The sequence below is a fragment of the Lolium rigidum genome, chromosome 6 (assembly GCF_022539505.1).
Source record: "Lolium rigidum isolate FL_2022 chromosome 6, APGP_CSIRO_Lrig_0.1, whole genome shotgun sequence".
Classification (NCBI taxonomy): Eukaryota; Viridiplantae; Streptophyta; class Magnoliopsida; order Poales; family Poaceae; genus Lolium; species Lolium rigidum.
Window position 1 is genome coordinate 24,951,315 of NC_061513.1, and position 15,249 is coordinate 24,966,563.

At 46.7% G+C, this 15,249-nt stretch overlaps 2 protein-coding genes across 2 annotated transcripts; both read left to right on the forward strand.

Moving 5' to 3' along the window:
* The first annotated feature begins 4,163 nt into the window (after positions 1 to 4,163).
* LOC124660425 (probable NADPH:quinone oxidoreductase 1) lies at positions 4,164 to 6,726 on the forward strand. The gene is made up of 3 exons (XM_047198236.1): positions 4,164 to 4,284; positions 4,371 to 4,565; positions 6,162 to 6,726. Exons 1-3 carry the CDS (start codon positions 4,191 to 4,193, stop codon positions 6,458 to 6,460), a joined length of 588 nt encoding a protein of 195 aa, XP_047054192.1. The 5' UTR covers positions 4,164 to 4,190; the 3' UTR covers positions 6,461 to 6,726.
* A 3,531-nt stretch (positions 6,727 to 10,257) lies between these two features.
* LOC124660427 (probable NADPH:quinone oxidoreductase 1) lies at positions 10,258 to 12,899 on the forward strand. The gene is made up of 3 exons (XM_047198238.1): positions 10,258 to 10,395; positions 10,468 to 10,662; positions 12,442 to 12,899. Exons 1-3 carry the CDS (start codon positions 10,308 to 10,310, stop codon positions 12,744 to 12,746), a joined length of 588 nt encoding a protein of 195 aa, XP_047054194.1. The 5' UTR covers positions 10,258 to 10,307; the 3' UTR covers positions 12,747 to 12,899.
* The last annotated feature ends 2,350 nt before the right edge of the window (positions 12,900 to 15,249 follow it).

The window sequence follows — 15,249 nt, forward strand, 5'->3', positions numbered from 1 at the left end:
GCTCATTATCTCTTCAAGATGGCTCATCTTGAACTTGCACACCATTTCTTCTTTCTTCATTATGTTCACGTCTTGAAGATACATTTGACGGATCACTACATCTTTGTCTTCAAGACATATTTGTCACTTTATGATCTTCATTCGATTATTCTTACAACCTTGAAGCCAACATATGGTTCAAGTATTGCCTATGGATAAACCCTACAAATATAACTTAGTGCAACCATTTGTCCATATGGATTATCATTAATTACCAAAACCATACATGGGCCTCCATGTACTTTCAGAATCCTATGAAGATGCAATTGAAGACATGTTGGTGCTAGTGGCAGTGTAGAGCCTCCAACACAAAGCCAACTGAAAAAGGAAGAGGCAGGGATCAAACATCGGCCGGCTTTCCATCCTGCACAAACGTGGGCCGACTCTGCATCATGTGCACCCGTTGGTCGGCTCTACATCCCGTGCAACCACCGGCCGGCTATGCATGCGTTGAATATCTATGCGTCCTATATATCTTGTTTTAATATCTTACATGCAAGTATCGAACCTACATGTTCACCATGATGATTGCAGTTCTACTAAGTTGCCACTAACTTGCCAGGTTCAAATGGTATCTTTTTTTTGTTTACTTTTCTTGTTTGATCACAGTGTTATTGGCATGTTATGGAAGCTATGATGTGGTTTCCATGTAACAAAAGGAGCTTCTTTTAATGGTAGTTGCCATTAGGATGTAAGCACCGAAGCTATGTCTCCATTGTTTCCGACGCCGAACATGTAACAAATCTGGTTCCGGGGGGGGGGGGGGTCAGTTCTGCATCTTTACCACTATTTTTTGGCCTGAATGTATGCTAGCAACATAGTACCTAGATTTTACATGCAAACTATAGCAGTTTAGAAGGAAGATCTGATGAAAATCAAGGATCTAACGAGGAAGATGATGACGAAGGAGGATGGTACCCACATGGCGAGCTTGAAGACGAGATTCAGGCGGAGGATGTAGTCAATCAGGGGGAGGTACCATCCTCCGTGGTTGTCAATGGTACCACATCTAGATGTAGAAGCTTCGGCTATAGGGTTCAATGGAGGGCGGTGCCTGCGGGAGGGAGAAAGAGGAAGAATGGCGTAGTAGCTAGGGTGCAACATGTACGGCGGGACGCTCCTCGCCTTTTTATCAGGGCCGTGCTTTTCCGCACCGCACGCAGCCATGCAAAATCCTGCGCGAGATGTCTAATCCTTTATATTTCGGGAATCAACCAATTACCAAAAAAGGAAAGGAGAAGTGGTTGGAGGTGACTTCGGTTTAACTCAATGTAGGTCAACCTCGGTGTAGCCAGACCCAAAACTGAAACGTCAACCAAACATGCCCTATGTGGTGACTTCGATGGAAAACTAATACAAGGCTAGCCCCATTTGTTCTTCAATTAAAAGCTGCTATATAAACCAAAAACTATTTTGCTCGGCCCTACTGACTTATAAAGCTAGCGGCCATATACCAAGTCCCTTGAGCGAAACTGGACTCATTAGATCTAAACTGCCACCTGTTAAAAGGTGAAAAGAGTTTACCCATAGACAGGTCGCATAGAATTATTTTTCCTATATTGTAGTATTGTAGTGTGGCGTGCTTTCTCCACAGAAAAAGAGAGAAATTTAGAGTAGTCAGGGCATCTCCAGCGGCGCGACGCGTCCGTTTGCGTCGGCCCTTTTGGTCGAAATCGACCGCGCGTCCGTTTGCGTCGGGGGTGGCTCCAGCGGCACGACGCATTTTTTAGGACGAATCATTTTTTTAAAACATGAAACATAATTTACATACTTTAAAACATAAAAAAACCTAAACTCCTACTGCTGCTCATCGTCGCTGTGCTGCTCCTCGTCGCTGTCGAGCACGATGAGCTCCGGTATGACCCACGGTCAGTAGCCATCCGGGGAGCGTACGCCGGGCGAGCCGCCGGTGCTCGAGGTTGAGGAGGCTGCGGCTGTGGCGGCGGTGGAGGCGCCCAGGGCTGCGGCTGTGGCGGCGGTGGAGGCGCCCAGGCATAAGGCTGTGGCGGCGGTGGAGGAGGCGCCCAGGGATAAGGCTGTGGCGGCGGTGGCGGCGGTGGAGGAGGCGCCGCCGACTCCAGGAGCGCCTGTCGAAGTGCTTCATCCGCCGACAGGCCCGGCGGCATGACGGCGGTGGCGTAGCGGGGCAGTGGCGGCTGCACAGGCGCGTCATACTCGGAGGCGAGGACGGCGACCTTCGCCATCTCGTCGTCCGTCATGTTCTCCGGGAAGTCGAAGTTCCGGCCCTCCGCCATGGCCTACTGCCATTCGTGGAAGACGACAACGACGTAGTCGTCGCTGTCGTCCTTCACCGCCTCGCTATGGTACGCGAGCGCCTCCACGTAGTCGTCGTCGTCGTCGTGATGTTCGATATCAAGGAAAGGCCCTTTTTGCATCAAAAGGTACTCTTTTTTTGAACAAAAAATGGAAATGGTATCTTATCAATTTGTGGCAATATTGTTTCTCTTTTTGGACTCAGCCGCGAAGGATCCATCTAAACCAATTAGCAAACTCTTGCTTTGATTTTATGGGGCTCGGAGCTGCTATTGCGAAATACGGCTTCCTTAATATCCAAATTTCAACAAGGGGGCTGGGCTGCTCGCCTTCATAGAAAGGCGACCGGGCCTAGATTAGATGTTCGCCTTTTTATAGAATAGAAAGAGAAGGTAAAGGGGGGGTTTGGAGATTCTTGAAAGAACGCGGCGTAGGCTTCGTCGTCGTCGTCGTCCTCGCGTTTGTGGGCGTCGTTGTGCTACATCTGCTGACGTCGCGTCGGCGCCTGCTGACGACGCGTTGGCGCATGCTGATGACGAGCCGGCGGTGCAGGGCCGAAGGGATAATCCCTGTCGCCCATGAAGCCTGCCCTTCGTCTGATGTCCGTCTCCGTGTACGTACGCCAAAGCTCCGAGTCGATGGCGTACGCCGGATCGGCGCGGAGGTCCGCCGGCAGATACCGCCTCCTGCGCCGGATCTCCGCGGTCCGATCAGGCTCACGCGTAGGTACCGGAGGGATGGGCACCCGGCGGCAGGCTGAGCCGCCAGCCGCCAGTAGCCGCACGCCGGACCAGGCGTCGTCGCACGGCATCCATTTGCCGTGCATGAGCCTCCCCACCGTGACGGGGAGCGGGATCTTCTTGGTGCCGCTGCCGGAGGCCTCGAAGTCATTTTTCTTCCCCATGGCGCTGCAGCAGTGGTGGTGCGAGTGGAGGTGTGGTGTGGGCGAAGGAGCGACGCGGCCGGTGGACTTTTAAGGGCGACCGCGCGCGGGATACGATGCCATTGAAGGCGGCGTAGAAGCCCAGCCGCCGCCCGCTAGTGCGCGCGCAGAACAGGCAACCGCGCCATTGATGGCGAAGGCTGCGGCGCAGACGCGGAAGCGCTGACCGCCGAAGCGGTGCCCTCGGTGCAGACTCGCTGCCAGGCGGGCCCGGTGGAGACGCGAGCGGACACTTTGCGCGTCCGCGCAGCGTCCGCAGAGTATTTGGGCCAGGCTTGCGTCTCCGCGGACGGCCCGGTCACTTTGCGTCGCACCGCTGGAGAGGGTGTCAGACGCATTTTCGATCAAAGCGGACGCAAATGGTCGCTCGCGCCGGGCTGGAGATGCCCTCATGGACGGCTAATTTCGGAGCAATATTTTAGGTCCTCCTCCCCGGCTGCTGGCTGCTGCTTCGATCCGACCATTCCAGCGGTGGTTGGGTGAGGTGCCTCCCTTGTAGTATATTTTTGTGGCAGAGTCATGGAGCTGGGGATGCCATATGGTCTTCATGGGACAAAGGAGACTAATCAACCATTAACAAGCCAAAAGATGGTAGCGCTAAACCACTAGGCGGCTAGGCGCCGAAACATAGCGTCAAACACATCAATTAGTTTTGGCTCAGAATACTACGTATGCAAAGTGGTATGTGAACCAAACCAATCATAGTTTTGGTGACCCAAATCGTACCTGAAACTTCAGATTTATCGTCGTGCGTCTACATAAGTATATTGTACCTTGCGTTTTTGAAAACTAGACTAGTTTGACAAGTTTTGGCGGTGAGACTGCGACAGACCTCTACTATGCGTCTACAAATTCGGGAGGCAGAGTGGTGAGCAAAGCATAGCAAACCCACCCGAAAGCTCACCCCTCCGTCGGAAAGCCAAAGCAGAGCAGCATGGAGGCCGCCGCGGTGAAGCCCATCCTCCGCGTCGCCGCCGTCTGCGGCTCCCTCCGCAAGGCCTCCTACAACCGCGGCCTCCTCCGCGCCGGTCTCCCCCATCCCGCCGCTCTCCCTCCTCCTCCTCGCTAACCACTCAGCTGACCTTCTCGCTGTTTCCTCTTCGGGGTTGACCAGCGGCGGAGGTGTGCGAGGAGTCCATCCCAGGGCTGCGCCTGGAGCACGTCGGCATCTCCGACTTGCCGCTCCTCAACACCGACCTCGAGACCGCCGACGGAGGCTTCCCGCCAGCCGTCGAGGCCTTCCGCGACCAAATCCGCAGCGCCGACTGCTTCCTCTTCGGCTCGCCCGAGTACAACTACTCCATCGCAAGTACGTGCTCTACTGCTCCTGCTTCTCCCCTGCCCCCTCTTTAATTTTAGCCTCATTTACATGACAAGACTTCATTAGCTGAAGCTGTATATGTCGCCCCAATTGGCAGCAGCAGCTGCTGCTGCAAGGATTGACAATGATACATTTTGAGTTATAATGGTCAGCGACTCTGTCTAGTTGAGGAAAACCTTTCTGAATGTCGCCTACAGATGTTCCGTCTCAGTTTGACTAGTGATGTTTTTCTTGAACTGTCGGAATGGATGCTCAACTGTGGCATGGTGCGATTTTTTACAACGTGGATTCACATTTGGTTGTCATAGTGCAAAAATTGGTGGGCTCCTGTTTCATTCCCACGATGGATAAATTTTAAAAAAAATTCCCACGATGGACAGTTAGTGGAATTGATTCCCATCCAGTTGTCACCAACTCACCATGCTCAGTTAGCGTAGTCCTTTTGAGCATGCACATATTGGAAACATGACCACATAGTACACTGTAGCGAAACTGCTAAAGTACTAATCACAGATTCTATAAAATTTCTAGCACCAACTGAAAAAGAATGAACACTTTGTCTGCACACTAAGCACGCCACCATGAAGTAGTGGAACCTCCTTTGTTCTTTTTCCTGCAGATTTTATTAAGGAAGAATCTCAACACTCTATCATGTATTCCTTTCCTTTCAGCGCAATTCAATGCAGTTCACTGACCACTGCTAGTGCTAACAATTGGCCTTTCTACTGCACAAAATATCCATCTGATAGTTCCCCAAGCCTTGTCCAGAAGAAATCTCCTACGTTTTGCGGTTGTTACTCTGTCAAGTTTAGTTTAAATGATTGCTCATCCAAAAATATTAATTCGAGATGATTCTCTGTGAGTGTATATCTAAACTAATCAGACAGTCTGACTATGTTGGCAACCACAGTATTTTGGTTATACTATTTGTTCGAAGGGTCTAAGGTATTACTAATCATCTACTCATAGTGGCCACCTTTAGTAGTGTCTCTCAGCACTGCTAGTTATATGTGTCTATGTTGGCTGCAAACTACCCACATAAACGGATAGTAGTTGCCCCTGTTTTACTCCTATTGCTCGCAATGATTCTCATTGATTTTGCTCTATTTTTGCGTGGCCTGTTTCTTGCCGTTTGACCAGGTGCAACATTTCTGAATGTTCACTTTGGGCAGTCCAATTGGGCAATATGTGTGTTTGTACTTGTATCTAGTCCATAGAATTGGAACTCAAAAATTATTGCAAGTACTAAGTGTATGATGTGCTGGTTCCTACATACACTGACATGGTAGAATGCCTTGCCCAGTTTTGACGGGGAATAAAATGATTGAGTTGGCTAACACCCTAAGACCCTAATATTGAATAACGGACATGCTGATATCTAGAGAAAACAAGGAAAAATTGCCCTGAAAATCCAGTTGTTGTCCAGCCAGGCACAATCTTATATTTGCACAAAATGGCCTATAGTTGAAAGAAAACTACGAATTCCATGCCCCCAACGGGAAATGGGCGGCATGTTTAAGTGTTAGTTTGTCTTTCCGTTGCTCATTTATGTGCTTGCTGACAAGCTATGCATTTCAACTGTAGCCCCACTGAAGAATGCACTTGATTGGGCTTCTAGAGGAAAGAATTGCTGGGCAGACAAACCTGCTGCCATTGTCAGCGCTGGAGGTGGCTTTGGAGGAGGCAGGTCGCAGTACCATCTCCGTCAGGTTGGGGTGTTCTTAGATCTTCATTTCATCAACAAGCCAGAGCTATTCGTCCAAGCATTTCAGCAGCCACCGAAGTTTGACAGTGATGGAAATCTTATTGACGCTGATATCAGAGAGCGAATCAAGCAAGTGCTGTTATCTCTGCAGGCTTTCACACTCAGAGTCCAGAAGTAAGATTGAAAAAACACATGATTGCGTTAATCTCACTGTGGGTATTGTATAATATGCCTTGTTTGATGTCAGTTTTGCTTCAAATTCGGATAATGTATTGTCAGGATACTGAACCCTGTAATAAATCCCCTGCTTCCTCATTTATATAGGGTTTAATGATTTGGCAACATCTATAAGAAACAAGGTCATGTTCCCCTTTCCCTATAATGATAGATTGACAGTTCACTTCTGTAAAGAATTTCGGGGGTCATATCAAACACTTTCTGCAATTGAGTTCCACGGTACACAAATTTGAGATTCTGCGTGATTGTCTGACTAAAATATTGGGTTTATATGATGTGCCAATTCTCCGATTGTTCTCATCGAGGTAAATTATCCCCATTTAGGTCTAGTTATCCATCTACTGTTCCTGTTGACAGATCATGTGCAAGTGGTCGCATGTCCAAGCATACGCTAAGCTCCCAGTTGGTTGCGGCTGTATCTTCACCAGGTCAGAATAGATCGCCCCTCTTACATTTTGTGTCCCAAATTAAATTTCTAGCTAGTCAAAGAAGTGAGTGTAGTTTTGTAAAAGTGAAACGTTCGCAGGCGAGGTTTAGCCATGATCTTGCAAATTTAGCAAGACTAGAGAACCTCAATGCTACTTGGTTAGGTACTGGACCTGAGGCTGTCTTTTAGGCTCTTGATCATCGACTTGTAATCCCTCATGCTTAATAAAGTTCATATTTTACCTGCAAAAAAAAAATGATCAGCTTAACAAACTACATCAGATTGAACAACCTGAAACAAATGGCTAGCCGATACAAGTACAGTAGCAGAGATACGTGCTAAAACTGAAAGTCACATCAACATTCTTTGAAGTCATGAAGTATTAGAAGCTCTAACCCATTTTAGCCGCCCACCTCCAAGACGTTAATTGTTTTTCGAAATAGTAGGGACATCCCAGACTCTTCATCGACCCTCCCAAGACGTTAATATGTTAATATTATGACAAAACTAGTATAATCATAAATTCATAATGTTGTGAGATGTAGACGTCAGTCAAAGCAGCTTGATGAGCCGGGGCCGGCAACTGGTAGCCAGAATTGACACGCTATTAATATGCTTTTTGTACTTGTGACAATTGCTTCACTAGAAATGACCAGCTAGGCGCTACACTACTTCACGATAACATTTGCTCGTTGTCGCCTGAGTTTTCATCATCTATCGGTCATTTCTCAGTTACGTGCGCTGCCGATAAGTGGCTGTCGTACCTATGAGCAACGAATGACGCTAGGCTGGATATACAAGGACCGACCACCACCCTCTAACCGCATTCAGACGGCACGTACGGTTCCTTCATAAATCCATGTCGGTGCCATGTACCGGTCGATCGAGTTGGTCCCCTCCCTAGCTGGTTGCTTCGACCTAACCAGGCTACCCACCATTATCTGATCCACCATTTTGGTTTTGCACAAATTATCAAAATCTTTTGCTATAAAGCCAAAAATTCCATACTAACAGTGCATAAAAGAGAAAAAACAGTGCAAAATGGGTGCAAAGGTAACCAACCGATCATTATTATTTTGGTAGAGATGCAAGTGGAGCAATATTAGGGTACCCTCTATCCTCTTAAGTGTAAAAAAATAAACAAACATTTATAAAATGATGATATCATTATAAAGGTAGAGCATACCCTAATTTTTTTTTCAAGAACACGCACAAGCTGCGCGTGTCTTCATTCATTAAGATAGAAAGGAGTTTTTTGATATACAAGAACGAGCCCAGATCACAACTCGACCGGTCTCTCCACCCCACCGGAAACACGGACACCTACGTTACATGTCGCGAAATCCCACTGTGAGCAACTCCACCCCCCAGACCGGCACGCTTCCATCGCTCAAATTCCGCAGCGACCCGTCTGCAAAGCTCCATGGGTAGCACAGCAATCTTGTCGAAGGTCCTGACATTGCGTTCCAACCACAGCTCCCTGGCGACCAGGATGACCCACCTCTCTCCCTAATATTGACCCACATCACCACATGCACCTATATATTTTGGTGAACCAACCGTTCATAATTATTTATTCTCAGCCTCCACTAGATGGTGTGCGTTCTAGGTACATTGTATGTTTTGCTTTTGAAAAAAAAATTACATGCGTGTTGCTGCAGAGATCCTTTTAATTAAGACATCTATTGTGTAAATAAAGGGGTATAGGCCAAAATTTTTAACTTGCGTGAGATTAAGTTGGTCACGATAGTTGAGATTGTAAACTTAATTCGTGGGAATGCTTGCGTATTTGATGGCTAAAATTAGTGATGTGGGTAATAGATACCTATAAAACAATGAATGCCATAGATATAGTTTGCAGCCTACTTCTTTTGACGGCTGAGAAATGAAGATTCTTCGTCCCAATTCCTCTCATAAATCGTCCATTTTATCGTCTGGGGTAGTTATATAATACTCCTCCGGTCGGATTTAATCGACGCGGAGGAAGGTGTCTGCATGCGTGTTGTCAGTTCACAAACGCGTCAATTTATTCCGTCCAGAGGTAGTAACTATTTTGAAAGCCCAACTAAGCTGGCCGGCTTATGGGCTAAACTAATGAGGGGCGACCTAAATTTTTAAAGCTAGATAATTAGATGGCTATAAAAATATGATAACTTGCATGTTAAGATAGACTATCATTAAAGTAAAAGGGATCTAACTCCCTCGGAAGATACGATGCAGAACCATACTCGATGCCCCTAGCACTTTTCCTTCTACATCCTCTCTTCTTTTTTTCCAAAAGCAATTGGGCCCTAGCCTCATGACCTTACCCCACACTTCCGACTAAGCTACCTCCCATTTGCTCGCCGCCACCTACTCCAACATCTAACTACAATCCTCTGCTCCAACACCGTCACCATCCATGCTGGCCACATGCTCTACAGAGCCAAGCTCTGTCGCCCAGGTCCTCTCCGCCACCAGAAACGTGAGGTCGTCCTCAAGTACGCCTCCAAGTGGTTGCATAGCCTACATGGTCCGCTTTCGAGCACGATCTTCTCTTCGACTGCAGCTACAAACGCCGACAGTCACCCAGTGCCCCCCATCCCCCCCTCCCAAGCCTGATGTCTCCGCCCTACCCCAACACACTTGGCCATTTCCTACAAGGGCCGCACAACTGTGCTGCTCCATACCAGGTAGCCGACAACAACAACAAAAGGTCCACACCATCAACAATGCAATTGCGAGCGGCGCTGTTGTGAGGTGTGGATGGTGTTGTTGCGAATGGCTTCCATCCATGGGTGGTGCTGCTAGCGGGAAGCGGCGGTGCGGCGAGCAACAGGTGATGATGCTGCAAACCGCTTGCCAGGGTGCCGTCAAGAAAGGGCGCCGTACGTAAGTGGGCGATGATGGTACCAATGAAGGGCGAGGTGCTGCCCGCTTGACACACCCGTGCTGCAAGGAGCGATAGACAATGTTGCAACTTGCCCGCGTTGGTGCAGCCAGTCAGAGTCGAGATGCTGTTGGCGGTAATACCGGTGAGGTCTCGCCAAACTTTTTCTTAATATTTCGCGGGATTGGGAAATCAAAACACGTGTCACTCACCCTCGAAGGCGGAGATCCGGGTAAATTGCCCACGAAATGCCCTTAATATTAGTGAGTTTTTTTTTTTTTTGCTTTGTAAATAAAGCAGATTGACAATCTTAGAAGTTAGGCCGTCGACCAACCAGGTGCGTTGACGCTGTGAGTTTGCCTATAAATGTTCGGGTCGCACCGTTGCAGCCAGGCTTTCACAATCAGAGGCAGACTAGTGAGGAAAAAACAGAGCATACCAAAACACCCGCACAAGGCATCCACCCATCCTCCGTCCGAAAGCCAGAGCAGCATGGAGGTGAAGCCCACCACCATCCGCGTCGTCGCCGTCTGCGGCTCCCTCCGCAAGGCCTCCTACAACCGCGGCCTCCTCCGCGCCGGTACCCCATCCCGCCTCTCTCCCTAGCTTCTCCTCCTCCTTGCTGACCTCGCTCGTTTCCTCTCTGATGCAGCCGCGGAGGTGTGCGAGGAGTCCATCCCGGGGATGCGCGTGGACCACGTCGACATCTCCGACCTGCCGCTGCTCAACACCGACCTCGAGACCGCCGACGGGGGCTTCCCGCCCGCCGTCGAGGCCTTCCGCGACCAGGTTCGCGCCGCCGACTGCTTCCTCTTCGGCTCGCCCGAGTTCAACTACTCCATCGCAAGTATGTTCCCCTCCTCAATTTTAATCTCATTTCCATGCCAAGTCTTTGGTAACTGCAGCCGTATATGTCAAATTTGTTTCCTCTGACGGACATGTCGCACATATGTTTTGTCTCAATTCCACGAATGACGCATTCCTGGAACTGTGGCTGTGGCCTAGTGCAGTATTCACAAGGTGGATTTGCATTTTGCGAAATTGGGTGGCCTCCCATTCGATTCCCACGATGGGCAGCTAGTGGAACTGATTCCCAGCCCATTACCGATCACGATGCTCCGTTAGTGTACTACTGTCGAGCATATACATATATTGGAAACATGACCAGATAGCACATTGTAGCTAAACTGCTAAACAAGTGACCACTGAACATGAGATTCGTTGCTACAGTTGAAAATGATGGAGTACTTTGTTTGGACAGTAAGCGTGTCATCATCAACTAGTGGAGCCTCCTTTATTCCTTTCTTGCAAATTTGATGAAGATAAAAAAAACCCCAACATTCTACCCTGTATTCCTTTCCTTCCAGCTCACTTTAATAGTATAGTTTATGGACTACTGGTAGTGCTAAGAAATGCCCTTTCTACTGAACCGTATATCCTGCTGCTTTTCTCTCAGCTTTGTCCAGGAGAAATCTCCAACATTTCTCTTGTTGTTACTCTGCTGAGTTCAGCTCACATGATTGCCCATCCAGTAAATATTAGTTCCTGATCTTGCTCTTTTGTCATGGTTAGTTCGGACTTTTGGATGCATTGGCCACTGGCTAGTGCATGAACCTTGACATGAATTAGAGAGTAATGTCTTGAGTTCGAAGCCTAGCTTTCGCAGTTCATTGAATATTTTTCTTGCCCACTCTGTGTGCACACAGTTTGGACCATGGTTTAAAAAAGCGTCGCTTAGGCGACGCCTAGGCGTCAAGGCGCTCCCCCTCCGCTTTGTAAAAACGGCCGCTTTAGGCACCTAGGCGTCCAAAGCGCCCGCCTAGGCGCCAAAGTGCCCTCCCTCCTTAAGGCGCCAAGGTGTCGCCTTAAAAACCATGGTTTGGACTTTTGGTTGCGTTGGTTAGAGCATTATGCTTGACATAAGCTAATCTAGTAGTCCGGCTATGGCGAAAACTACGCTGTTTCACTGATATTATTTGTTCAAAGGATCTAAGATATCAATAACCATCTACCCTTATTGGAGCCTTTAGTAGTGTATCTCAGCATTGCTACATATATGTGTCTTTGTTCCTGTCAATGACCTGCATTAACTGTTAATATTTGTTTGGTTTCTTAATATTAATGGATAGTAGTTGCCCCTCTTTCCTGTTGATCATCGCAATGATTCTCATCAGTTTAACTCTGTTCTGTATTTTTTGCGTGGTCTGTTATTTGCATTTCTGAATGTCCAGTTTGGGCAGGCCAATTGAGCAATATCTGCACTTGTACATTTATCCGGTCCATACAATTGGAATTCAAAATTATGACAAGCACTAAGTCTAAGTGTATGATGTGCTGGTCCGTACATACACTAGCCGCGGTAGAATAAAATGATTGATTTGCCTAACACCCTAATATTAATTAAAGGATATGTTGATATCTAGAAAACAGAAACACAGATTATCTTGAAAAACTCCAGTTGTTTTCAAGCTGGACACTACCTTGTAGTTGCAGAAAATGGCCTACAGTTGAAACAGAACTAGAATAACCATCCCTCCAATGGAATTGGACGGCCTGTTTAAGTATTAGTTTGTCTTGCCGATGCTCGTTTATGTGCTTGCTGACATGCTATGCTTTTGAACTGTAGCCCCACTGAAGAATGCACTAGATTGGGCTTCCAGAGGAAAGAATTGCTGGGCAGACAAACCTGCCGCGATTGTCAGTGCTGGAGGTGGCTTTGGAGGAGGCAGATCACAGTACCATCTCCGTCAGATTGGGGTGTTTTTAGATCTTCATTTTATCAACAAGCCAGAGCTATTCGTCCAAGCATTTCAGCAGCCACCTAAGTTTGACAGCGATGGGAACCTTATTGACGCTGAGATCAGAGAGCGAATCAAGCAAGTGCTATTATCCCTCCAGGCCTTCACAGTCAGGTTCCAGAAGAAGGATTGATGCAACACAGGACCGTATTAATCTGCATTTCTTGGGTGTTTTGCACTGTGGGTATTGTATAATATGCCTTGTTTCATGTCATTTTTGCTTCACATTCGGATAATGTATTGTCAGGAGACTTAAACTGTAATAAATCGCCTGCTTCCTTGTCTATAGAAGGTTTAGTGATTTGACAACATCTCTATAGGAAACAAGGCCCCATCCCCAATAATGATACATCGACAGTTCCCTTCTGTAAAGCATTTTGGGGGTTTATCAAACACCTTCTCCAATTGAGTCCAGTAGTATATAAATTTTAGATTCTGTGTAATTGTCTGACTGAGATATTGGGTTATATGTATTTGATGTGCTTATTTTGTCCTATAGTTCTCATCGAGATAAATTATCCCCTTTTAGGTCTCGTTATCCATCTATTGTTTCTGTTGACACATCATGTGCTAGTGGTGGCATGACGAAGCGTACACTATCAACAATTGATTAGCTTAACAAACTACATTGGATTGAATAACATGAAACAAATCCAAATGACAGATATATGGTAAACCATGCAGACGATCATGGGATGGTAACATAGCACGGTTGGGAAGTTCAGATAGCATCTCTGAATTTTCTCGGACACGACAAAAAATAGCAGATATATCAGATTTTTCTTGGAGAAGACACATAAAAGCAGAACAACATTCGACTTTGATGTAAGGTTTGAGCCTGATTAGCTCACTGATAAACTTTATTATCTTCCGTTGGTATAAAATACCACTCACTGAACAAAGTTGTTGCTTATGCGTAGATGAGAATGAGATGGTCAACATATAAGGTTGCTCACAGTTTGTGATACCATACTTAAGGCCACTTCTTTTCGGCTTCTACGATGGCTTATGGGGGAAGCTTCTTCCTACCTACTTCTCCCAGAAGCTCTGATGCCAAATTTGTTCTGGCTTATACTCGAGTTTAGATCAAACTAGATTATAAGCCAAAACAAATTTTGGATTCGAGCTTCTAGGAGAAGGTGGTGGGGAGAAGCTTCTTCCAGAAGCCAACGGAGAAGCCGAAAAGAAGTGGCCCTTAGATCTGAACTCTGACCCAATTTCTGAAAGAGGGCTTCTTCTTCTTCCAAATTATCATACTCATCACATCTCCATGGAATCTACTTGTTGCAACATTTCAATATAAGCTGGATGGTATGTCTGAAATTTATCTTCAAATTCCCAGTTCACAATTCCAGTGTATACATGCCTTTACATGAAGATTCCCTATTCCTCATTCCCAATTTGCAAATCCATCAGGAAGTTCCTTAGCAACAGAACATGCCTTCAATCGGAGATTTCCCTTTTCCTTCTTAAACCTGGATTCAAAATTGTTTTCAGCGAAGTAGCCATCTTTATCTTCTCAAGTAGAATCCTTGATCAGATAAACATATGAGGGTTCACAAATAACAAGCAACTCTTGTTCTGCACTAGCAGTTGCACTGGACCTCAATTTGTGCTTTACGCATTGAACTGAACAGTCTAAGCATAACAGGTAAAAACTGCAAGCCGAATCAGATGACGGCAAAACTGAACGGCCTTCATTGCCGCTTCATTCATCCACAATGTATCCAAAGAGGATCATCCTAAGCTTCCCAAAACAATCACGGCGTAGGAGAAACCTGAAGAGCGAGGATGGTGACATAGAGTAAAAATCTTGTAAAGAGACGGTGTGCAAGCTGCATACAGGTTTAACATCTTCATGTAGAAGCACACTAGTTTATTCCATAAGTGCCAAAGCTTCAAGCAAACCTGACATCTTTCCTGTAAACGCAAGCAGTAGCTTATATCCCAATTTTTCTATTTGCTCATCTTTTTCAACAAGATTACCGTAGTTGATAAGGTTATCAGCCTCTATGAATAAACAAGATCAAACCAAGTAAAATGAAGTCTGCTCCCACTGCAATAGTACGGGCTTTAAGAGGTTGACTGTCAATTCCTCCCAGAGTTCTCAGGGACCATGCTTGACCAGAGGAACTGCTACAAGAATACAAAATGGATAGGCTTCCCTAAATGCCTATATACACTCAGAAGCTTCCATTAAGGCACCACTAACAGACAGGCTATCACCCAGTAACTTAGAGAATGCCCCCTCAACGGTCGGGCATAGGCCTATAAAATTGTACTCTTCTGTCAAGTTCCACTACGGGAAAATATGTCTTTGCCGTGCAAGTATTTGCACGGCAAAGGGCCCTATATGCACGGCAAAGCCTTTACCGTGCGACTCCTATTTTTTCCGTTCCTGTCTCATTCTCATGAAGTGATTCCTCGCTGTCAACATTATACAGCCCGTCAGAAATTTTAACAAACGACCAAGATCCTTATACCTCAAGCTTTTCGCCTCGTCAACTTCTTAGGGCAACCGCACCTGTCTCCACTTTCGAGAGTGCATGTATAAATTTCTCACAAGTATACTGATGTATAAATGTCTCACAAGTATAATGTAATGTGCATGTATGTGTGAGTAAGGTTTAGAGTAC

Coding starts and splice junctions, on each gene's coding strand:
- LOC124660425 (XM_047198236.1), top strand. CDS start 4,191: ATGGAGGCCGCCGCGGTGAAGCCCATCCTCCGCGTCGCCGCCGTCTGC. Junction 4,285..4,370: donor CCGCGGCCTCCTCCGCGCCG/GTCTCCCCCATC, acceptor GGGGTTGACCAG/CGGCGGAGGTGTGCGAGGAG. Junction 4,566..6,161: donor GTACAACTACTCCATCGCAA/GTACGTGCTCTA, acceptor TTTCAACTGTAG/CCCCACTGAAGAATGCACTT.
- LOC124660427 (XM_047198238.1), top strand. CDS start 10,308: ATGGAGGTGAAGCCCACCACCATCCGCGTCGTCGCCGTCTGCGGCTCC. Junction 10,396..10,467: donor CCGCGGCCTCCTCCGCGCCG/GTACCCCATCCC, acceptor TCTCTGATGCAG/CCGCGGAGGTGTGCGAGGAG. Junction 10,663..12,441: donor GTTCAACTACTCCATCGCAA/GTATGTTCCCCT, acceptor TTTGAACTGTAG/CCCCACTGAAGAATGCACTA.